We start from the raw sequence: 25,673 nt of genomic DNA, 5'->3' as shown, positions 1-25,673 counted from the left end.
TACTCATCACTCATTATTATAGCAAGTCACATCAAATTATTCATCATTTTAAACCTTATAAATATCCATTATGTAAATACACCAATTCTGTCCAAAAGAATGCTTATCACAATAGTCATACTAAATGCCATTAGCCAAAATCATGTAAACTTCATCAAGTGCATATATTAAAATCGATACTCTAAATAGATTCTATGTCCATAAATTCCACATCATTTAATTTTCTTATTAGATAATACTAGCAACTCATTCTCACCATACTCCTTCTACAGGCACATATAGACACATTCATGCATTTTATGTATGCATTTCACAATCAACAAGTATTAAATAAAAATAATATACTTCATCAGTTAACTTCAACTTAACATTTATAATCTTACCCATGCCATAACTTAACATATCTTTTGCCCACACAACCATACAAGGTTCACACTTCATCTTCCATACTTAAATTATATATAAATGTCATTTTCATTGTTTACTTCGTAAACCAGTATACTTCATAGTTCATGAATCTATACATATGAATTCATTTTTCATTTTATAAAACAATCTTTTGTTCATCAAAAGTTTATAAAACCACACTTGAAAATTTAATTTCATTTAATGTAATTTTTTTTTTTATTATATCCAAAGTGTTCAAAATAAGGGAAAAAAAAATCCTCATAGCAACATCATTTATCCATAAGCAATATAAAAACAATATGCTTCTTATGGATTCAAAAGAAATAAACAAAAATTCACATTTTCAAAGTCAAATCTCAAATATTCTATAACACTTAGAAATCATATCAACTCAAGAAAAAGAACACAAATCTGCAATGCCTCAATCATATCTCATCTCCAATAACCACCACATCGAATCTCTATCCCTTATTCTCTAAGAATTTCCTCCAAGCATAATTCATTCAATGGTCCAGAATGATATAACCATTAATTATCAGCAGTAACCTCAATAATATACTCCGCTTACCACAACACCATTTTCCAATGGCTGGTTGTTTCCAATTCAAACCAATATGGCATGTATTTAACTTAAATTACTCATACTCTCACTTCAAAATAGATAAATTTCTACACATATACACATAGTCCTAGAACCGCCTAAAACCAGGCTCTGATACCACTAAATGTAAACACCCTCCGCCCAGTCCCGAGAGACCCGACGGCGGATGCCACTTCGGTGCCGGAGACACCGTCTTAACTTAACATATAAATCATAAAACTAAAATTATGAATTAGAAGTAATTGAGTATTCACAAGTTTAGCGAGTAAATTTTTTTTTATTTTTATAATAGCAATTTCATTTCATTTTCCTTGCATTTTTTTATATACATTGGGAAAATTCCTACAGAAATATTGTAAGAATATCCTTTTAAAAACTGAGCTCGCCAAACATGTGAATACCAAAATACTTCCAATTAAACTCTAAACTTCCAACCTCTCCAAATAATCTTTATAACATAACAACACTTTTATACTTTCATAATTGAATAAATCCTCAATAGTATTTTAGATCCATCAATTAATTGCATTCATTATATCTATCAAGTCTTAATGAACTAATCATATCAACTGACTTCAAATATTTCATATTCAATCATTTAATAAATCTTATTTCTCTCCAAATATATACATCAAAATACTTTGTAATTACATACTTCAATTATATTTCAAATAACATAATATCTGAAAATGTAACCAATTATACATGCCCATCATTCTTCATTATATAAATCTCAATCGACTACTACCAAATTAGTCACTTCTGCTTTGATATTACTCTTCAATCTTCAAGTAGCAACCACGATCTTCAACCTACGCGTGATAAAAATCGACGCGCTGAGTATAAAACTCAGTGGTGCTCATAATTCACATACTTACCAAAGTTGCGATGACAACTTACTTAAAAACAAATTTCATAAAATTATTTACAATCATAAATGCATTAAAATTCAACATACATTCTCCATTTATAGCAAACAAATAGCACATTCACTAGTAATTAATAACATAAAGAATTAATTCTTTATACCATAAATCCTTTACTTAAGACATTTTATCATCATAAATACTTTGGTTCCTTCAAATAAACTTATAATTAATCACATAAATAATTTAATTCTTTCAAATCATAAATTCATTACTTAAACATTATACCAATACATATACTCTTTATTTTTTAATACCATGTACCGAAAATATTAGCTTTGAAAATTCATTTGATAACATAATCAGTAATTCCAAAGTAATGTTTACTAAAATAATATGATTCTCATTCGTTTAATTGTATTACAGATATTTCCATAGGGCTCGCATACACTTAGGAGAAAGAGAAGCAGATAGGTTTTACAGATACAGATTCAGAATGGCCCTAGGTCGCCAACCTTTTCAGAACATATAGAGCGCGTCCGCCCCCTAACAGAACAGAAGACACCCCAGTGTCTAGCATATGATCATAGCTTCTTATCAGAATGGCAATCAAATGCCGAGCATGCTCATCAGACAGAATAAATTCAAATCACGCATCAAATTCACACTAAGTATAGTAGAGCCCAAATCCTTGTTTTAAGTCTTAATTCATAACACTTATCATAAAACTTGTCTTATTCTTTAGTCTTCTTAAATTCATAATGTAAGCTTACTTTAGAACGTAGTAACTGAAAATTTCATCCTTAAACATAATTACTGAACATAGAAATTTCTTATCATATGAAATCATACATGTAAGCTTACTTTAGAACTTAAGTAACTCATATACTTCAACATAATTACTTAATATAGAAAATTTATCATAAATCCCTTTTCTTTTAAAACTTTCTTAAAGTCATAATGAAATCATATTTTCCTTATTCCAAATTCAAAGCACATACACCTTAAATACCCATTTCTTTGTTAAAACTCTAAACATATAAAAGTTATCAAATAATCATACTTATGTCATATATAAAATAATTAAGTAAGCTTTACTACACCAAGGTGGTACCAAGGGGAGGAATTTCCTTCTCCAATCAAGCATGCTAACACAACTCTTATGCACAAAAGTATCAATTTCAAGCCTCATCATGCATTATCTAAATCAATTTCACACCTTTCCAATTTATATCCATTTAAACATATCCACAACAACACTTTTCAAACTTATGTCTTATTTTTGTCAAATAAATCTTAAAGGATACAAAGAATGAAGAGAACTTCATCACACATAATTCATACCTTCATTTATCCAAATAAACCTATGATTCATGACATAGAAAATTTCCAGCATTAATATAACCTTGACCTTTGCTGGGTTTTTAAGACATAACTTAAGTTCTGTGTCTCCAAATTGAGTGATGTTTGATTCATTAGAAAGCTAAAACAAAATACTACAAATGTTATGAAGGGACCACAGCCCAGATCAATCTTTAAGATGGCAAAAAAAAGCTAGGAACACAGACCAACAGTCCAGACCTGATTCAGCAGAACTAATTTCAATGTTTATCAAAGTTCTACTTATCCAGACACTCAAATCAACCAATCCAAAACCAGAGAAGTCTCAAGACACAGGGCAACAACTCTCATGAAGAACTCAGAACATAATCTTATCATTATAGTGGTCAAAAAGGGCACTCAATTCAGTGATGCATGTAGCCCGTCATAACAGAGTCAGTTTGGGTGTTTCAGCCATAAGTTGAGCTATATATATCCAAATTGGACACAAGAGGATGGGTTGGAAAGCTAAGGAGCAGACCTACAACTTTCATGAAGGACTCAGACACTAATGGGAAATGAAAGGGATCGAAAAACAGTCCTTAATCACACCCAATAACACTTTTTCCTAATTTCAGCTTACTTAAATCATATACAAGGTAGAGATTTCTACCACATACTAAATACTCATCAAATATCATCTTAAGATCATAAATCCACAAATAATAACAAGAAAACTTAAGGCCTTATTCATCAATGGGTTCTGCCACTCTTGAAGAATGAAGAAGAAATTGTTTTCCTTATCAATTCAAATATAAGCATGCTTAGAAATCTCCCAAGAACACATTTATACCACCAAAATTCAATAATCAAATCATTTCATATAAAATTCCCAATTTTCACAAAATAGTATAAACTTCACAAAATCAAAAATTGAAACAAGTAAGAGGTTTATGAACACTAACCTTAAACATAAGCTCTAACAAGCTTAAATCAAACTCTTGAAGCCTTAGTTTTCCCTTGTCTTTGGTAGGAAGTTCTCCACCCTTTGTCCTCCAAATTACTTGAAATTATTCACCAAATATCATTTCTCAAGCTTTAATCTCAAAGATTAAGTACTTAATCAAAGTTGAATGGAGTGTATTTGATGTGTTTAGGAAGTAAAAATTGAAGACCTAAAGGAGAAGAAGAAGAGAAGAAGAAGAGAAGAAGAAGAAAGGTCACGTTAGATGGAGAGGAAGAAGGAAGAAAATATGTTAGCTCAAATAATGGAGTTGACTAAAGGGTAATTTGGTCCTTTCACCAAAATTGGATGGCTAGGATTGAGCAATGTAATTCAATCTAATGGCTACAAATATTCTCCAAATTAAATTCCTTCAAAAAGAGAGGAGCGCCAGAAAAAGGCGGAAAGGGAAGCCGGAAAAAGAAGGCCGCGAAGGGCCGGAAGGAAGAGAACACCAGCAAAGGGACGCCAGAAAAAGAAGGGCGCGAAGGCGTGAAGAAACAACATAATCATATCACTAATTCTCTAATTCTCCAAAAAAATATTCATTACTTACTTTCTACCCATAAAAATAATGTATACATACTCCAAAAATATTAAATAAAATATAACACATAGATAGTAATTTTTCCGGACCAAAATAATACTTATTCCCGGACCGATGGCACTATTCACAGACCGATAACTTACTATTTCAGACACAAAAAAAATGGGGCGTTACACTCATACTCATACAGAATGAACATAAGCAGATTTGATCGTGGCCTATGTTAGCGCCACCCCCATCACATACTCGTGGCCTATGAAAGCACCACCGTGGCCTATGAAAGCACCACCCCCATCACACAATCGTGGCCTATGAAAGCACCACCGTGGCCTATGAAAGCACCACCCCATCACACAAATAAGCGCGTCCGCCTATTTATAAGGGTTGATAACCCTAGCATATGATCATAGCTTCACAATAAGAAAATCCATCTCATCATACTACGTCTCAATCATGCATAGTAGAGCCTAAATCAAAAGCATTCTTTCACAAAAGCAATAATTCTTAATCAAAACCTCTTCATTTAGTACTCATCAGTTCAAATATTTTACTCAAAACACTATAAATGTATATATATATACTTAATATAATATAAAAGTACATAAATCAAGAACTTTTCAGCATTGTTATAAACTTGACCTTTGCTGGGTTTTTAACACATAATTTGAGTTATGGGTCTCCAAATTGAATGAAATTAGATTCATTAGAAAGCTAAGCCAAAATGCTACAAATGTTCAGAAGGGACCACAGCCCAGATCAAAGAGTAAGATAGCAAACAAAAGCTCAGAAACAGACCAACAGATCAGACCTGATTCAGCAGAACCAAGTCCAATGTTTCTTGAATTCCTACTTCACCAAACACTCAAATGAAACCAATCCAGAACGAGAGAATTCTCAAGACACAGGGAAACAACTTTTATGAATAACTCAGAACCTAATAATGTCATTATAGTGGTCAAAATGGGCACTCAATTGAGTAATACCTGGAGCCTGTCACAACAGAGTCAGTTTGGGTGTTTTAGCCATAAGTTGAGCTATGTATCGCCAAATTGGACACAAGAAGATGGGTTGGAAAGACAAGAAGTAAAGCTAAAACTTTTATGAAGAACATAAGACGTTATTTGGCCATTTATGTGGTCAAAATGGACAATGATTTCGGATATACTGGTAAGACACCATAACAGAACCAGTTTTGGTATTTAAATCATAAGTTGAGCTACAAGTACTGGAATTAGACATAAAAATATGTTTTGGAAAGCTAAGAAATAGAGCTGCAACTTTCATGAAGAAGTCAGAAACAGATGGGGAGTATAAAGGGGTCGAAAATGAGTTCTAATCTCACGGCAGAACATATCTAACATGAATTCAGCAAGTTAACCAATACATACAAAATTCCCAAAATTCATTCAAAAGCCTAACCATGTAAAAACAACTTAAACAAGTGAAAGTATAATTGCACTAACCTTCAAACCAAGCTTTAACAAGCTCAAGCTTTGGTCTTGCCCTTATCCTTGGTGGAAGGCTCTCCACCCTCTACATGTAAGACACTCAAAATCAAACAAAGAAAACACAAACAAAAGAAGAAGTGGAGCATGATTTAGCATGTATATGCTAAAGAAAACTCTAAACCCCAACATAAATACCTTATCCTAAAATCACTTACCAAGTAGGAAAAATCACCAAATTCCTTGAAATTAGTCACCAAATATTACTTCTCTAGCTTCAATCTCTAATATGTCTTAATTAACTCAAGTTGTATGGGTGATTTTGATGTGTTTACTAAGGAAAAATTGAAGAAGAAGAAGAAGAAGAAGAAGAAGAAGAAGACGTAGGAAAAAGAAGAAGAAGGATAGTGTTGCCCAATTAATGGAGGAGATAATGATTTACTCCATAAAAATTGGATGGCTAGGATTGAATGTAAATCTAATCTAATGGCTACAAATATTCTCCAAATTAAATTCCTTCAAAATATTATGTAACACAACAAAATTCTCAAATTTACTCCATAAAAATAATTCTTTGAAGTTCCTTAATTAATCTAACACCATTTCAAATTTCATCCACACAACTATTGCCTCTAATTTCCTTCATTAATATCACACCTTAAGTCACTACGCACTAATTCTCTAAAATTCTCCAAAAATATTCATTACTTACTTTCTACCCATAAAAACCATGCATGCATGCTCCAAAAATGTGATAGAACCTATTACCTATATAATAATTTTTCTAGACCAAAATAATACCGACTCCCGGACCGATAGTACTATTCACAGACAGATAAACTACTAAACACAGAAAAAAATAGGGCGTTACATTTGCACCTAATTTATACAATAATAATTATATCTAAAAATATTGAATTTTTATATTATCTTTGTAAAAATTAATAAAAAAATATGAAAAAATAAATTATAAATAATCATTCTAACGGCTATGTTAACGAGTAACAACATGCGTCGCACGTTCTTGAACACTAACGTGCGTGTGTGTATATATATATATATATATTTTTTTTTTTTTTCTCACAAAAATATCTATCTCTTAAAATTTATATGATATAATAGAAAATTAATGGGTATACAAATTATTAAATAACTTGATAGTTGTTACTGATTTTCAATAAAAACTATATCTATCTATTAAAACTAAAAGTTATTTTGATCTATATATTTTTTATTGGAAAATTTATTTTTTCAAAATTTATTTTTTCAAAATTTATTAATATTAATAGAAAATAGTAGATATATATAAAATGTTAAATAAGTAGATAATTATGATTTTTTTAAAAAGTCATTTCTATCTATTAAATTAAAAAATTATATATATATATATATATATATATTATAGATATATAATGTTTTAATTTTCTCTTATTAAAAATATTTTAATATTTACCATTACTGATTTATTTAATGAATCATATAGTTTCATTATTTTTTTCCTAAACAATTGATAATTTATAATAGTTTATAAATAATAATATAATTAACTACAATAATTATTACAATAATATTAAGAAGTGCCAATTATCGACTAGTGCATATATATTTGTGCACTTTTTAGGCAAGTTATTCTTTATAATTGGGCCCTATATCGTTATATTATTTATTTTTATTTTATTTTTATAGACAAATACAAAAGTTTGATATTTATAGTTTATTTTTATGTTTAACTGATAGCATTAAGTTGAGATTAAAATTTGACAAACTAATTACGTTTAACTTTTGACAAACCTATGGCTACCTATGTAAACATATTACTTAATCTTCATAGCTATGTGTATATATATATATATATATATACCTCATGACCTATAGATAAAATTAGTTAGAACTTTAAAATATTATAAAATAAATTTTAATATCATTAATATTATAAATAAATATTATTTTTCAGATTTAAATAAAATTTTAATATCATAAGAATGATTGTTTTAAATATTCAAAGCTAAAAGTAGTAATGTACAATAATATTTGATTATATAAATTTAAATTATTATATAATACATAGTCTAATTATGTATGCTACTAGTCAAAAAATAGTAATATACAATACTATTTGATTATATAATTTTAAATTATTATATAATACGTAGTCTAATTATGTATGTGAAACACCCCGTAATTTTATTTTCGAAATTTTAGAATTTTTAATTAAATCAAAAAAAAATCTGAATTTGTGACGGTATAGGCTGTAAGTACCGAGCAATTTCAATCTGGGCCTAAATGGTGAGTTGGGCTCAAGCCCAAAAACACATTATCGGAATTACCGGGTTAAGAACCTTTAGAAATTTGTTTAACTAGATTGGAGCCCTAACGATTAATGTATTTTAAATATGAAAATGTGATTGTGGTTACTACATGAATTAATTATCTTAAAATCTAATATTATGATTATTAATATTATATTCAGTAAATTGAAGAATGTTATAGAACCTAATTAAACTAATAAACTAAATATACGTAATATATATATATATTATATATATATATATATATATATATATATATATCAAATCGATTCTGTAAACCAGGTGAGAACCCCGTAACCAGCAAGGTAGGGCCAAATCGTTGAGTTGGACCAAACCGGCTCGAATCGAACCGAAATGGCCCAGAACTCTCTAGACCCATCTTCTCCTCTCTTTTTCTCCTCTTCCTCTCTTTCTTCTTTCCTCGCACTGGCAAGGAGCAGCGCCGCTCCTCCTCCCTCTCCTCGTTTCCGGCACACGCTCAACGAAAGTTAGTGGCAAGTCGACTCGTCTAGTGCTGGTGGTCCATGTCTCCACGAGTTGTTCTCCTGGACTCGTGCTCACCAAATACCGCAATCCACACCTTTCCAGCAGCTTCAAGGCGAGGGACATGCCTTGATCGACTCCTCTCTTCCCAACGAGGTCTCTTCTTTCCATCAGTTTCGGCGACAAAGCTTGCTTGAGGAAAACGCCAATGAACGGCAGTGGCGAAGCCACTGTTAGGGCCATTTCCGGAGAAACAAGGCTCACCAGTCCAAATTGATCACGGATCCGGAGTCCCCATGAGATTTCGAGTATTTTGGTATATAGTTGTAAAATTCCTGGGCAAAGTCGCTTTTCCGTAACCGTGCACGGCGATGGCTGTGGCGGTTCGGTGACCGGCCGGCGAAACTCCGGCGAGGCTCCAAGAGGCCGAATGATCTCCTCTTCGCACGGGTCGTGGAATCGTTGCCCGATTTCAATCTGTACGCCCTAAGACTTAATTCTTAATTTTTGTATAATTCTGAATTAGTTAATTAATGAATCTAATTGAGTAATTAAGTAAATTAAAATTGAATCATAAGAAAATAGGTTATTGGAATAGCCTAAATATATGTAGAACATTTTTAGTCCTTCGTAAATAAATTAAATTGATTAGTGTGCGGATTTTTGCGATAGCCGAATATGTTTAGTTAATTGGCTTAGGATTTTAGAATATGTAATTGTAAATTAGTTTAGAGTATTGTCAAATAAATTCATGAACTATAATCAGAACTAGAAGATTTGACATGAAAATAAGATTCTTAGTATTATTTGTGTGAGTTGATTATTGTTGATGCAAGAGCTCAACGGATGTTGGGTTATGAATGTGGCGGATGAGAAGTGTTGTTGTGAGTTGCCCGACGGATGGCCTGTGTGCATTGATTGATAAATATATAATATTATTGTGATATTTAAACAGGTAGATAGTCCGACCTTTTAGGGGAGATGTTGCCCGAAATTTCAATAGAATCTAGACTATTTTAATTAATAACATAATAAGTAAGCTTATTTAGATAATTTCTATAATTTGATACATAATAAATAAAGTGCTTTAATTGCTTTATCATTATCATTATTATTCATTCAATTATTTATTTATTTTCATTATCATTGTTTATTGTTATTATTATTTATTTTATCGTTGTTGTTTATTGTTAATATTATTTATTTAATTATTAATTGCATTTGAGAATGGATGTCTAATTGTGCATTGCATTACGATGTTCAACTGATCAATATGTCTGCATTAATTGCAATGTTTGATTAATTGTGTTGTGATAATGCTATGCTTGTTTGTGTGGAATTGGGATGAAGTGGGGTCACCATGGGTTTGTGAGACCGTTACCGTTATATGGATCCTAATTATGATTACCGTTAGCCGGGTAAATGGGAGATCGGCGCCCCCGTGTGCACCTACCGTTATGATTTGTATGATATGGAAAACCACAGGTTGGCTTCTTTATTGGGCGCACCTGATAATCTAAATTTGATTGCAGCCCGCAGGGTGGCCTCCTATTGTGAGCGCCTGATGATCTAGATTTGATGGAGACGACCGGGTTGCCTCCTGTTGGTATGGAAAAGAAAAGAGAGAATGGAAAAACAATGAGAGGGCTAGTCAAGTGAGGATTAGACCGGTCGGCCAGAATGGGGGATCGGCTCCCTGGTGCACACGTGAGAGGATGGGCCATGTGGGAGGACGGCTCATCGGGGGTTTCGGTGACGCCACAGACCAATTTCCACATGATGTGATTATATGAAGATGTTAATGATTGTGAGTGCTGGTATGTGCCATTTGTGTGACTGGCTGCGTGAGCATATAACTAGTCGGATGACTAGATTGATATGTTTACACATTTGTGTGACTGCGTGTGTTGTGCAATAATTATTGCTCCTTAGAAAACTCACATGTCTTGTTTAATTTTTTAGGAAGTAAGTTTCTCTTTAATTCGGTTTAAGCTATGTTTCTTCGTCGCAGGGCTATAAAGAAGTTTTCCTAGTTCCATAATTATTTTGCTATGTAACTACATGTATAAGAAGCTATGTATATCAAACAGTTAGTGACTCCGCAGTTGTAGGATTTACGTACATTTAGTCGTGTATTAACATAGACGATATAATTATGTGAGCCCATATTAAAAATGTGATGTCTTGTTAATTGGGCCCGAACTGTGGAATGTTGTAGCTGATAAATTTGGATCGAGATTTAATAAAATCTTGAGGTTTATTTTCCTATAAATATGGGCTAAATGATTAAAATTATATTTAGATAATAAATTTTTAATGTTTCAGGCTTACTACGGGTCTCGGGGGCTTTAAGCTTACTTAGGCCCTAGTGTCGGTCCGGCCCACGGAAATGGGTCGTGACAGTATGCTACTAGTCAAAAGCTTTTATTCTCTTAACAGATATCATGACTTATATATTTAATTGCTTTCTTAATCATCATCTAAAAACTTTAAACCATTCTCTTAATAAGTGTACTTTTTGAGATTAAATTTGTGCTCTCATCTTTGGGGATCAAATTTATCAAATTGATTTCTTTTTACGTTATCTTCAAAGGAAAAGGGAAAAAAAAAGGAGAAACAAAATAGAGCTAATGTTATTTATTTCTTAAAAAAAGAAAATATAAATGTAAAAAAAGGTTTTGAAATCATGATCGGATATGCTATGTATATATATATTTAGTTAGCCTAATATATTAGTTTATCCTGAATTTTATTACCTTTTGCAATTGCACTCTAATTTGATATTTATATTGCAATTAATTCTAAAATTTTAAATAAAATATTATTTTAGTGGGTCTCACATATAACTTCAGGTTAACTTAACCAAGCTACCCATTTCTCCCAAAAAACATCCGAAATGCAGTGTGTGAGAGACAAAACCTATGAAGTTTCAGTTTGGTTTAAATATCAACTTCAGTTTAGTTTCACTTCTAAGAATTCCGGTTCAACATTTTCCACTTCGGTTTAGTTTGACTTGAATCGAACAGAGCGTTTGGTCACCTCTGCTCTTTATCTCCTGGATTCAAAGGCCAATTGTTAGTAATATTGAAGTAAAGTTTTGTGAGGTTTTTCTAAAATTTGGAGCCAAATCTTAGTTCTGTTGATTTTATTATTACAAATAAAAGTTCAATGATTTTCAAGAAATGAATTTAAGAGCACTGGAATTTTACTCATTGTAATTTTTTATTATTTATAGGTAATTCAATGACTAAATTAGCACCGCGGGCTACACAATTAGAATAGTTCTCTCTTGATTCACCAAATTAATGGAAACAAGTGCGATTGAAAGGACTCGAAATTATTGATATGGTAAGTCCATAAATTATAAATGAGTTACGATATTCGAGATTCAGCTAAAACAATTTGTCCCCATGAGATTTCGAGTATTTTGGTATATATGTTGTAAAATTCTGGGCAAAAGTCGCTTTTCCGGTAACCGTGCACGGCGATGGCTGTGGCGGTTCGGTGACCGGCCGGCGAAACTCCGGCGAGGCTCCAAGAGGCAGAATGATCTCCTCTTCGCACGGGTCGTGGAATCGTTGCCCGATTTTCAATCTGTACGCCCTAAGACTTAATTCTTAATTTTTGTATAAATTCTGAATTAGTTAATTAATGAATCTAATTGAGTAATTAAGTAAATTAAAATTGAATCATAAGAAAATAGGTTATTGGAATAGCCTAAATATATGTAGAACATTTTTAGTCCTTCGTAAATAAATTAAATTGATTAGTGTGCGGATTTTTGCGATAGCCGAATATGTTTAGTTAATTGGCTTAGGATTTTAGAATAATGTAATTGTAAATTAGTTTAGAGTATTGTCAAATAAATTTCATGAACTATAATCAGAACTAGAAGATTTGACATGAAAATAAGAATTCTTAGTTATTATTTGTGTGAGTTGATTATTTGTTGATGCAAGAGCTCAACGGATGTTGGGTTATGAATGTGGCGGATGAGAAGTGTTGTTGTGAGTTGCCCGACGGATGGCCTGTGTGCATTGATTGATAAATATATAATATTATTGTGATATTTAAACAGGTAGATAGTCCGACTTTTAGGGGAGATGTTGCCGAAATTTCAATAGAATCTAGACTAATTTTAATTAATAACATAATAAGTAGCTTATTTAGATAATTTCTATAATTTGATACATAATAAATAAAGTGCTTTAATTGCTTTATCATTATCATTATTATTCATTCAATTATTTATTTATTTTCATTATCATTGTTTATTGTTATTATTATTTATTTTATCGTTGTTGTTTATTGTTAATATTATTTATTTAATTATTAATTGCATTTGAGAATGGATGTCTAATTGTGCATTGCATTACGATGTTCAACTGATCAATATGTCTGCATTTAATTGCAATGTTTGATTAATTGTGTTGTGATAATGCTATGCTTGTTTGTGTGGAATTGGGATGAAGTGGGTCACCATGGGTTTGTGAGACCGTTACCGTTATATGGATCCTAATTATGATTACCGTTAGCCGGGTAAATGGGAGATCGGCGCCCCCGTGTGCACCTACCGTTATGATTTGTATGATATGGAAAACCACAGGTTGGCTTCTTTATTGGGCGCACCTGATAATCTAAATTTGATTGCAGCCCGCAGGGTGGCCTCCTATTGTGAGCGCCTGATGATCTAGATTTGATGGAGACGACCGGGTTGCCTCCTGTTGGTATGGAAAAGAAAAGAGAGAATGGAAAAACAATGAGAGGGCTAGTCAAGTGAGGATTAGACCGGTCGGCCAGAATGGGGGATCGGCTCCCTGGTGCACACGTGAGAGGATGGGCCATGTGGGAGGACGGCTCATCGGGGGTTTCGGTGACGCCACAGACCAATTTCCACATGATGTGATTATATGAAGATGTTAATGATTGTGAGTGCTGGTATGTGCCATTTGTGTGACTGGCTGCGTGAGCATATAACTAGTCGGATGACTAGATTGATATGTTTACACATTTGTGTGACTGCGTGTGTTGTGCAATAATTATTGCTCCTTAGAAAACTCACATGTCTTGTTTAATTTTTAGGAAGTAAGTTTCTCTTTAATTCGGTTTAAGCTATGTTTCTTCGTCGCAGGGCTATAAAGAAGTTTTCCTAGTTCCATAATTATTTTGCTATGTAACTACATGTATAAGAAGCTATGTATATCAAACAGTTAGTGACTCCGCAGTTGTAGGATTTACGTACATTTAGTCGTGTATTAACATAGACGATATAATTATGTGAGCCCATATTAAAAATGTGATGTCTTGTTAATTGTGCCCGAACTGTGGAATGTTGTAGCTGATAAATTTGGATCGAGATTTAATAAAATCTTGAGGTTTATTTTCCTATAAATATGGGCTAAATGATTAAAATTATATTTAGATAATAAATTTTTAATGTTTCAGGCTTACTACGGGTCTCGGGGGCTTTAAGCTTACTTAGGCCCTAGTGTCGGTCCGGCCCACGGAAATGGGTCGTGACAGTATGCTACTAGTCAAAAGCTTTTATTCTCTTAACAGATATCATGACTTATATATTTAATTGCTTTCTAATCATCATCTAAAAACTTTAAACCATTCTCTTAATAAGTGTACTTTTTGAGATTAAATTTGTGCTCTCATCTTTGGGGATCAAATTTATCAAATTGATTTCTTTTTTACGTATCTTCAAAGGAAAAGGGAAAAAAAAGGAGAAACAAAATAGAGCTAATGTTATTTATTTCTTAAAAAAGAAAATATAAATGTAAAAAAAAGGTTTTGAAATCATGATCGGATATGCTATGTATATATATATTTAGTTAGCCTAATATATTAGTTTATCCTGAATTTTATTACCTTTGCAATTGCACTCTAATTTGATATTTATATTGCAATTAATTCTAAAATTTTAAATAAAATATTATTTTTAGTGGGTCTCACATATAACTTCAGGTTAACTTAACCAAGCTTACCCATTTTCTCCCAAAAAACATCCGAAATGCAGTGTGTGAGAGACAAAAACCTATGAAGTTTCAGTTTGGTTTAAATATCAACTTCAGTTTAGTTTCACTTCTAAGAATTCCGGTTCAACATTTTCCACTTCGGTTTAGTTTGACTTGAATCGAACAGAGCGTTTGGTCACCTCTGCTCTTTATCTCCTGGATTCAAAGGCCAATTGTTAGTAATATTGAAGTAAAGTTTTGTGAGGTTTTTCTAAAATTTGGAGCCAAATCTTAGTTCTGTTGATTTTATTATTACAAAATAAAAGTTCAATGATTTTCAAGAAATGAATTTAAGAGCACTGGAATTTTACTCATTGTATTTTTTTATTATTTATAGGTAATTCAATGACTAAATTAGCACCGCGGGCTACACAATTAGAATAGTTCTCTCTTGATTCACCAAATTAATGGAAACAAGTGCGATTGAAAGGACTCGAAATTATTGATATGGTAAGTCCATAAATTATTCATAGGTCTAATTAATAATTTTGGATTTTAAAATTTATTTAATTAATTAATTAAATAATATTCGCCACGTAAAAATTTATAAACATAAGTAGTATGGACTGTAGTTAAGTAAAACTGTAAAACAAGAGAACATGAAGCACTCTTTCTTAAACACGTTTTCCACGTTCAGTCAAAGAGAGTTGGCGATTCGGAAGTGGACGTGAAAAACTGTAACCACTCGAGGAAGTTATATGCAACATAGAAGACACCAACAACTTCAACAACAAAATCAATTAAGATACGTCTCAATTTCAACAAAATCTCTTCTAGGAGACGCAACTCGAACTCAATATTTTAGATTTCTCGCTTTTCAGGTGAGTAAAAAAAAAATTAAAGACAGGGCTTTGATCTACCCTAAGAATTTATTTTTATAAAAAATTACAATTTGTTACTTAAAAATCTAGAAAATTATATTTGATAATTAAATGTATTACAATTTAATTATTTTAAACTAAATTGAAAATCCTATACTTTTATAAATGTAGAAGGAGGGATAAGTAAACTAGACAAAAAGATAATTTGTTGTTTTGACAACAAAGGGATATATAAAAGGGAAAACTATTTTAATATTTTGATTTTAATAATATAACAGTTTATAATATTATTTCATAGATAAAATATTAATAGAAAATTAAATCACATAATATAGATAACAAGTGCAATGCACGTTCAGAAAAATTACTTTTCCTAAAAGAATGAACTATATGTTGAATCCCACAATTTCTTTTATGCCAATTATTACTTTATATGGAAAAGACTCATTTGTTTTACCGAAATTGGTATTTTATTACTTGAGTTAGTCCTTTGCAGGTAAAGCGGATGTATAATTATCAGTTAAAAGAAAGCTAATTTGTCATAATACATGGTTAAATTGCGTAATTGTATTTGTACCTCAAAATGATCTCCGAGGAGAACAAGAATGGCATGAGGAGGAATTTTAGCCTTGACCCAGTTGCCACTAGAGGTTAAAACATCAAGACTAATGGGAGCAGTTTCAATAAGCGAAACGAAAAAACCAGTATCGGTATGAGCCGGTACTCCGTAGGAACCTTTGAGTTCGAACCAAGGTGGATATACTCCCAACACTGCTACATCAACCCTGACTCCAACTTCAGTGCCTTCTCAAGGTAACAATCCTCCATTCCCAAAATCTTCGAAAATGCCCTTGCCAATCCAAATTTATTTTTCTAAATCTTTTCACATATTCCCCAAATGCTTCGCTGCCAAGGACAGAGCTAGAAATTTATAATTTTTTATTAAAGAGACAAGTGATTAAAGTCATAGAACCAAAAAAACTCTTCGGGTCCTATATTCGAACCCTCAAATCATTGTTTTGTTCTTTTATATGTCGCCAGCGGCGGATCTACTTTACAAAAAGAGGGAAATTGATCAAAGATGAATAAACATCAATATAGATAAAAATATCATCAATTGGCTAATAATAAAATAATTATAATTACCTGAAGTCAGCTGGTTTTGTTGGACAATGAAACTGAGGGTGTGGACCACCCTCAGACATTCTCTGTTTTCACCATTAGTGGTGAAAAGGCACCTTCTAATCTTATCCGTTGGATCCGTTGTCTGATACTCCTTTCTTTCTTCTTCAGTCAGATCATAAAAATCAGAAATTCCTTTGAGTGCATCTTCAATTATTTTATCTGGTAAGTCATGATTTACCAACTACAGAAACATAGAAAAACAAACAACTCAGGAGAAGTATTTAAAATGGTAATTAATTTCCTATTTCGAAAAGAACATATATACACATTCTTATGAATTTACACACATTGAAGCAGGGCATACTCCTTCAATGCTTTGTCGAGGTCTATGAGGGTTTTAGACCTTGTTTCAGGATCTTCAGAGCAAGCATAGAGTAATCGAAGGTGGGGATTTCATCATTTGCTCTTGGATTAATGGAGTCCACGGGGTTAATATAGAGATGTTATTGAGCTCAAAATGGTTCTGGGTAACAAGTGAAGCTGTTTCTGCCATTTCGATTTTTAGAAGGAAGAAGAGACAAGATTTTTATGATTTGCATGCGTGGATATTACCATTACATACCATTGCATTATATAGACACGAAGTGTAGACTGTAGGCTATTAAAATTTTTATATTATTAAGAACGTGACTTTAAATCTAAAAATATGGAATTATCATGTCTACAGTGACAAATATACAATGAGAATAGTGGAGGCAACTGCTGCCACTGATTATTTACGTCTTAGTATATGATTAATTTTAAATTTAATTCATTCCACTAATTTTTTTTAACTATAAGTATCCTAAATATTTGTGTAATGATAAGAATTTCCTAGGAAAAAAAATGAGTGCGTAAGTTTGTCTCAACTAAAACATTAAAATCTTATTTTTTGTAAAATTTCGGTAATCAAATGTTCTCGTAGAAGAAATTCTAAGGACAATTGTGTAATGTTAATTAGGAAAAAAAAAATCTAGAATAAAAAAAAAGAATCACCAGTCTACATTTCAGTGATTCTGTCGCTGGACAATCACTTTCTATACGTTATGGTGATTCTGTTGTTGTGCAGTCACTTTCTCGCAAAATTGCATTTCAAGCTATATATATTTATAGTGTAGGGTTCAATATATGCAGAGAGCCATAACTATAATTCAATAATATAAACATTAATCTTAGTAATGCAGAGGTTATCTAGCCTTTGCTGGTTGCTACAACTCATGACAAGTCTAAAAAAATCCAAACAGCAAGTAATAATTAGAAAAGCCCTAAACCCTTCTATTCTCTCTTTTGCATATAATTTGTTCCGCAGTATTAATTGTTTTAGTAGTTATTAAATATTTTATTAATACTTAATTGTTAGCAATTAACTTTTAGCTTATATAGTTATTAAATTAGAAGTGTTCGGTAAAAAATAACTATTCATTCTCTTCTTTAGAATCCTAAAAAAATGCAGGTCAGATAGAAAAAATCCATGTTAAAAGAAATAAAATCATCGGTTCTCTTCTTTGATTCAAAAAAAAAAAAAAAAAGAAAATAAGGACCATCCCAAACTGTCTGCGGGCATTATGACAGTACTAGATAGCCTTACCATTTTAAAAAGTGTTCTATTCGTTGAATTGTCATTTCAACTCATTGTATTGACGTGGTATCTTGATAAAAAAAAAATGGAAGAATCAATTAAATCCCAAAAAGATTTACTTGATAAAAATACTAAAAAAAAACACCATGTTCCAAGCAAGCTGTTAATTACCAAATAGTTAGAAATGTCTCCATTCTAACAAAAGAATTAGTTTTTATTAGTTGAATCAAGATGAGCCGTTGGATCAGGTTCGAGTAAATTAAGCTCGATTTTTTATTTGGAATAAATCTTTATGCTTTTAGGAAGCAGGAAGTAACCCCTTAGTCCATAAAATGTACAGGTCCTTTTTCCCTTAATGGACTTGCCCAAAATCGGAATTGTATTCTTCCCCAAAACATATTTTGGCTTGGTAATTCATGCCTGTCCCTCCCGTAACTGCTTTTCTTTCTTTATCTTTCTTCTTTTTTTTTTTTTTTAAAGATTTCTTTCGATTTAAATATGTATTGCATTCTTGTGATGCACTCAATAATTCTTCATACGCAAACTCTAAGAAAACCACAAGGCATTATTTATTTATTTTGGTTACAACAGGAGCTATATAAACTCCAAAGAGACTACAGACAACTCAAGAATATGAAAACCACAACTCACAGATGTAATAACCAGTAATCCATTCCAGGAGAGGATGACTAAGAACATGAACTTCCAAATGGTAATTCTGTGCCTTGCCATCTAGATTAATCCTCCTCCAAAGCTTTATTTAAACCACAACAATCATATAGGATAAGCATAAACAAGAATAAAAGGGTTGCTCCACCCATGAATAAACGGCATGTAGTTTCCTTAGATCGTATATCTGAATAATCGGTTGGAGCATAAACTGAAGATAAACCCTAATAAGAACTAAAAGCTTCACTTAAAACCAAAACAGTAAATGATAGAAAATTATTGATGATGTTTCAGAGTCGAATCTGGTTGAGGCATGACTTTCCATCAATGACATGGAATTGGTTATATTCCAAGTATTGTTTGTAGGTCATCCCAAGATATGCAGGTGGGTGGCCATCGTCTGTAAACTCTGGTGCAGGCGTCACAACTGTGTCCAATGATGGTCCCAAGAATAGAGGTAGAGTTACCCTTCTGACTTCATTATTCACCACCACTCGATGTAAGGCACTCTTGTATTTTCCATTTGTTAAAATCTGTAAAACAAAAGATAAGGGCCTTTTTTTTTTTTTTTTTCAAATTGATCATAATATAAAAGAATGAGAAGTAACAATACCTCAAGATGATCAGCAACATTAACAAAAATCCAGTTAGGCTTAAGATTTACGTTCAGCCATTTGCCATTATGCTGGACTTGCAAGCCACCGCTCACATTTTGGATTATGAGAATAAGAAGACTGGGATCAATATGAGCGAATTGACCGAGTCGATTTTCAGAATTTTTGCGTGATGGATAGTCATTTGCAGTAAAGAAATCATAGCCTGATTCCAACTTCATTTTCCTCTCTATGTAGTGTTGTTCAAGTCCTAAAGCTCTTGAAATCCCTCCAAGTAGTCCAATTCCCAGCTCTCTCACTTTTGTGCTATATTCCAGTAAACTCTCACTTTGAAAGAAAAAAAAAAACAAATATTTAGTGCTTGTAAAATTTTATTAGCAATTAGAGGCAGATGGTTAACACTTAACATGGTAGTTAGAGTAGCTTTCTTTTCTCTTTTTTTTCTTTTTTTTCTTTTAAATTCTAGACTTCTAGCTGCGTTATAAAAATTGTTGCAATGGAAAAATTATTTATTTGTATACCTTAAACCAGGAGGATTAGGAGGGCAATGAAAGGTAGGACGCACTGCCACCTTGATGAATTCCCTGCTAACCTGGTTAAGGTTGCCTTTGCCCCACCTGATTAAATCTCTGGGATCTTTAGTATCGTACTTGAGCTTCTCATCCTCAGGCAGATCGAAGAACTCAAAGAGCTTATCTATCACTCCTTTAATCACTGTGTCTGGTACTGTATGGTTTGTCACCTGCACGTGTATCATTTGCTTCGATATATTAGTTTATCACATACCGTTTTCTATTTTTTAATTTCCATGCAATAGTAACTGAAACAACATCATTAATATTTTATTTACTAATTATAGTTTGCGAAGATCGTAAGGTTTCATATTATATATAATAACAAATTAACAATCACTCGTAGGAGAAGCAGCCATGAACCTCGAAACTAAAATAATCTTAATACCCAAATGATACATGGGGATATTCAAGGTAACTGCAAAAAGTGCATACATAATGAGAATTACTCTGATTAGGCGAATTTGATACGGTGAAATGAAAATGGCAGAGGACAATCACAACATGGTAATTAAAAAAATAAAAAAAAAAAAGGAAGATATTATATGGGTAACTGTTTGAAAAAGAAAAAGGAAAAAGCAAGCATGATTTTGCATACAGTGAAGAAGCCAAAGTGAAGACAGGCTCTGGCTAGGTCTTGTACAGCCTGAGACTGAAGAAGTGGATCAGCAGAGACAAGCATTGAGTAATCAATAAGAGGGATAGTCTCATCCTCTCCTGAAAAAGAATCCTTCTCGTTAGTTTCAACCATTGTGTCTGTCTATATAACGTATGAGAGAGAGATTGCCTAGATAATTAAACAAGTGAAGAATATTATGCAAAGACAACTGCATTGAATGCTATTTATAGGCATGTAACTCTAAGTATGTTATGGTCTAATATACCTACCTACATAGCTTAATTATATTGAATTAATTAATTATATGTAATGCATGTTACTTTGGAAATTTCAAGGAGTAAATAATAAATATTTTCCAATTTTGACTTTATTTATATTAAATACAATAAATAAAATACTAATGTGAGATAAAATATAATTTAATCAAATTAATGCATATTTTGTTGTAATTTATAGGTATCGTTGCTTTCTTAACTAATATCTAAAAACTTTAAACACTCTCTTAGTAAGTGCACTTTCTCGAATCAAAGTTATGCCTTCATCTGTGGGGATTAAATTTGTCAAATTGATTTTTTTTTTACGTTATCTCTAAAAAGAAAGGGCAAAAATGGGAGAAAGTCATCTTTATCATTTCCATTGTTTTTTGGTTTCCTATTCTTTTCTTTTTTTTTTTTTTTTTTCTTTTTGCATCTGTAAACCACATTTCAATTTAATTCTGTGAATGATTGATGGCAATTGGTTTTATTACCTGTTTTTTATTAAGCTTTTTATTGTTTCTAATTAAATATTTTCTTTCTAAGCAGGTAGCTATCAAAATTAAGGTAGTTTTTATTCTTATACTTTTATGATTCTCTTTCTCACATTATCTATTACTTTCACCCCTGATTTGGATAACATACCTATTAAATGTTCTCATCTCAACTTTTTCCTTAAAAGTTTTGAATTTTTGTTTTTCTTTTTACAACTTTTTTTTTTAGTTTTTTATTTTTTAAATTGCATTGTCAGTCATCCGATGATAACATGTACTGTTTGATCTGAGACATTGAAATGGATAAATATGGCAATATAGTATCATAAATAAAGTTCCAGGTTTCCACTAAATTGAAGGAGAGTTCTACTATAAGACTAATTATGGTTGATTATGGCAATTAAAAATATTAAATATCGCCAAATGAGTAGGAAATGTGAGATCTAAAGATGAATATGTAATAGTACAAGCAATAACCACATAGAAATCGGATGCATTCGTAGGAAGGTGGAAATGGGTTAATTTGGACACATGCATTGCAGATTGGTCGATGCATCAATAGAGAAGATTATACACGTACAAGTTAAAAGAGCAAAGGCAACAAAGAGGATACAATGATAGCAATGAACGAAGGAGTAAAGAAGACTTTAGATGAAGAAGCCGAGAGTCTCACGATGAAGTAAGGATCTTCTTTGTGATCTTCTTTGTTTTCTAAATATTGAGTGAGAAAGATTGTTTAAAGACTTTGGATACCTTCCATATACATAAGTTGTACCCCTCAAATAGATGAACTGATTTTATCACATCGATGATCATAAACATTGTACACAACTTTTTTTGCCTTTAGAAGATTATAGTTATTTATTCAATTTGTAGATTTTGGTTTTCTACAAAAAAAAAGATTATTTTGGTCATGAATTTCTTATTTCTCAGTACTACTTATAGTTAATTTCTTATTTCTTATGGTTAATAGTTACATTATATTTGCTACCACCACTGTGATCCTTATTTATTTTTTCTTCTCTATTTTTCAAATTTATTTATTTCTAAATACATAAATAACCAGATACTTATCCCTTTTTTTTCAAAAATTATATTCATCAATTAACTATGTTTTCTAATTATAAGCAATACTATTATCTTTTATCCTATCTACATTTTAATTGGAAAACTTTATTTTTTTTCAAATTTATTTTAAGATAACATAAAACTAATATATATATAAGTATGAATGGGAAATATTGGGTCCCTAAAACGCCCCTTATGAACTTTTAATTTAATTGCTAACAATAAGGATAATTTAGTTATTTGTTAATTAGAAAACTTTTAATTTTATTGGCTTTTTATTCCTATTTGAATCTAAATTTTATTAGAAAGTTTAATATAATCCTATTTTAATTATAGTATCAATTTATTATTTTTATTATATTAATATTAATTAGGAATTTATTCTACCATACAACTATATATATGTTTAGTTTTAATCGCTTTTGACTATCAAGTTTTAATTGTTTTCGCTATCAAGAATTTGTTTCTTTTGACTATCAAGAATTATTACTTCAAGATTTTGCTAATTTTGGGATTATTAAGGATACAATCATGTTTTTTTCCTTGTGGTAAGTATTAACTCTCTCTTTTTATAAGTTAATAGAATAGTTTTTATTATATTTCTTATAATTTAGTAATCCCTTCAACCTTTTTGTTTGTGTTTAGAGTTATAAATTTATAGATTTATAGATTCGTTACAAACTTGACAAAGGATTCTACTTACGGATTACAACGGAATTTTTTCCATTTCTAAAACTACAACCTAAATTGATTTTAATTAATTAATAAATTCTGTTTCATTATTCAAAGGATTTGCAAACGGTTAGCAACGGAATTTCGATCCGTTGCTAAATTTATAACCAAAACATTTGCAGAAACCTGAAATTCATTGCATATCTCTTCCGTGGTGCATCTTTTGGTATGCTTGCTTTTCCACTTCTCTTTTCTTTCTTCTTTTTTTTTAAATTTTATTTTGATTGTAAGATTAATACTTGTCATGATAATATTTTTTATTTTTATTTTCAAGTATTTCGATGGAACCATGGAAATTTCGATATTTAAATTATAATATAATAATCATAATTATTTTTTGAATATAGGAGAAAGAAGATTCGAATTTGAATTTATTGTTAAGTCACTAGATTATGCATTGGTGTGCATAAATCATAATTTTTTTGTTTGTATAGAAATTTCAAATTTTATTTGTATTTTATCGGTTGATTAACAATATCATTAATGATAATTTAGTCACATCCTAATTAAACGATTTTAATTAGATTGATTATATTAGTTTCCTTAATCATATTATTTTTATTAATTAACAAATATTGTTTCATTATTTTTCTGTTGCTAACAGTTGAAGGGTTCTATAACTGTGTTAGCAACAGAACTTTTATTCGTTTCTAAAATTATAACCTAAATTGATTTTATATTACTTTAATTAATTAACAAATCTTGTTTCTTTTTTCTTCTGTTGCTAACAATTGATAAAGGGTTCTATAAGTATGCTAGCAACGAATCTTTTTCCGTTTCTAAAAATATAACCTAAATTTTTTTTTTTTTCCTGCTTGAGTTCGTTGTACAAACGAGTTAGCAACAGAATTTTTATGCGTTGCTAAAATTATAACCAAAATTCAGATTCTATTTTCACTGCATATCTCTTCTCCGGCACATCCTTTTGTATGCTTGCACTTCCTTTTCTGTTCTTAAGCAGATTCTATTTTCACTGCATTTTGATTTTTTTTTAATTTTGGTATACTATTACAAAAAAATTTGAATTTGATTACCAATAATTTATATATGTATTTATTTTTATATATGACTAGATCTTGGATCAAATAGTTGTTTATTTTCAATTTTGTAACTATTCCATTTTGTAAAAAAATCTATTATAAAAAATTATTAAAATTTTTCATCAAATACTAGATATGTAAGATAATGGTTTGCACCTATTTTTATAGATGTAATAAAATATTAAATTTTCATATTATCTTTGTAAAAGTTAATAAAAATATATGAAAAAATATATTATAAATAATCATTCTAACAGACATGTTCAACGAGTAACAATGTGCACAGCACGTTCTTGAACACTAGTGTGTGTGTATATATATGCTTCTTTATTTTTTTTCTCACAAAAATATCTATCTCTTAAAATTTATATAATATTAATAGAAAAAAATGGATATATAAATTATTAAATAACTAGATAGTTATTACTGATTTTTCAATAAAACTATTTCTATCTATTAAAACTAAAAGTTATTTCTTGATCTATATGTTTTTTTTATTGGATAATTTATTTTTTTCTAAATTTATTTAATATTAATAGAAAATAGTAGATATATAAAATATTAAATAAGTATATAATTATGATTTTTTAAAAAGTCGTATCTATCTTTTTAAATTAAAAAATTATATACATACATATATATAGATTTTAATTGAATAATTTATTTTGCAAAAAATAATATTTTAAGTAGAAAAGTAATTAATAGATATATATATATATATATATATATATATATATATATATATAATTAAATGTTATATGTTAAGTTTGAAATGGTATATGTTAACTTGCAAAAAATTCATCCCCCTCTAATTTGGCATTTGGATGTTCTAAATATTATTAATTACTTCATTTGCTATATATAAGGAGTTTGTCCATTTACATTATCAGCTTAATCATAATAATATTGTCTACCTTTGTATAACTAAAATGTACAATTAATTAAGAATATATTTAAAAATATTTATGTTATTACAAATTATGTTTTAATTTTCTCTAATTATTAAAAATTATTTTGATATCTACCGTTACTGATTTATTTCAAG

At 30.6% G+C, this 25,673-nt stretch overlaps 1 protein-coding gene and 1 pseudogene across 2 annotated transcripts; both read right to left on the bottom strand.

The window, feature by feature from the left end:
- Window positions 1-1,718: 1,718 nt before the first annotated feature.
- Window positions 1,719-19,298, bottom strand: LOC149491949 (2-oxoglutarate-dependent dioxygenase 19-like; annotated as a pseudogene). The gene is made up of 6 exons (XR_016319211.1): window positions 19,218-19,298; window positions 16,970-17,189; window positions 16,401-16,729; window positions 6,209-6,278; window positions 4,161-4,258; window positions 1,719-1,821 (listed from the first exon to the last, which is right to left on the bottom strand). The product of XR_016319211.1 is annotated as a 2-oxoglutarate-dependent dioxygenase 19-like (transcript).
- Window positions 19,299-19,313: 15 nt separating this feature from the next.
- LOC149491948 (2-oxoglutarate-dependent dioxygenase 19-like) lies at window positions 19,314-21,212 on the bottom strand. The gene is made up of 4 exons (XM_089716946.1): window positions 21,020-21,212; window positions 20,371-20,591; window positions 19,849-20,176; window positions 19,314-19,768 (listed from the first exon to the last, which is right to left on the bottom strand). The coding sequence occupies exons 1-4, from the start codon at window positions 21,170-21,172 to the stop codon at window positions 19,526-19,528; spliced, it is 945 nt and encodes a 314-aa protein (XP_089573072.1). The 5' UTR covers window positions 21,173-21,212; the 3' UTR covers window positions 19,314-19,525.
- Between the last annotated feature and the right edge of the window lie 4,461 nt (window positions 21,213-25,673).

This window comes from Jatropha curcas, unplaced genomic scaffold (assembly GCF_041381405.1).
Source record: "Jatropha curcas cultivar XTBG-Jc1 unplaced genomic scaffold, XTBG_Jcur_1.0 HiC_scaffold_214_pilon, whole genome shotgun sequence".
NCBI classification, from domain to species: domain Eukaryota; kingdom Viridiplantae; phylum Streptophyta; class Magnoliopsida; order Malpighiales; family Euphorbiaceae; genus Jatropha; species Jatropha curcas.
The sequence above is the reverse complement of the archived record's forward strand: the minus strand, read 5'-3'. Positions and strand labels throughout refer to the sequence as shown.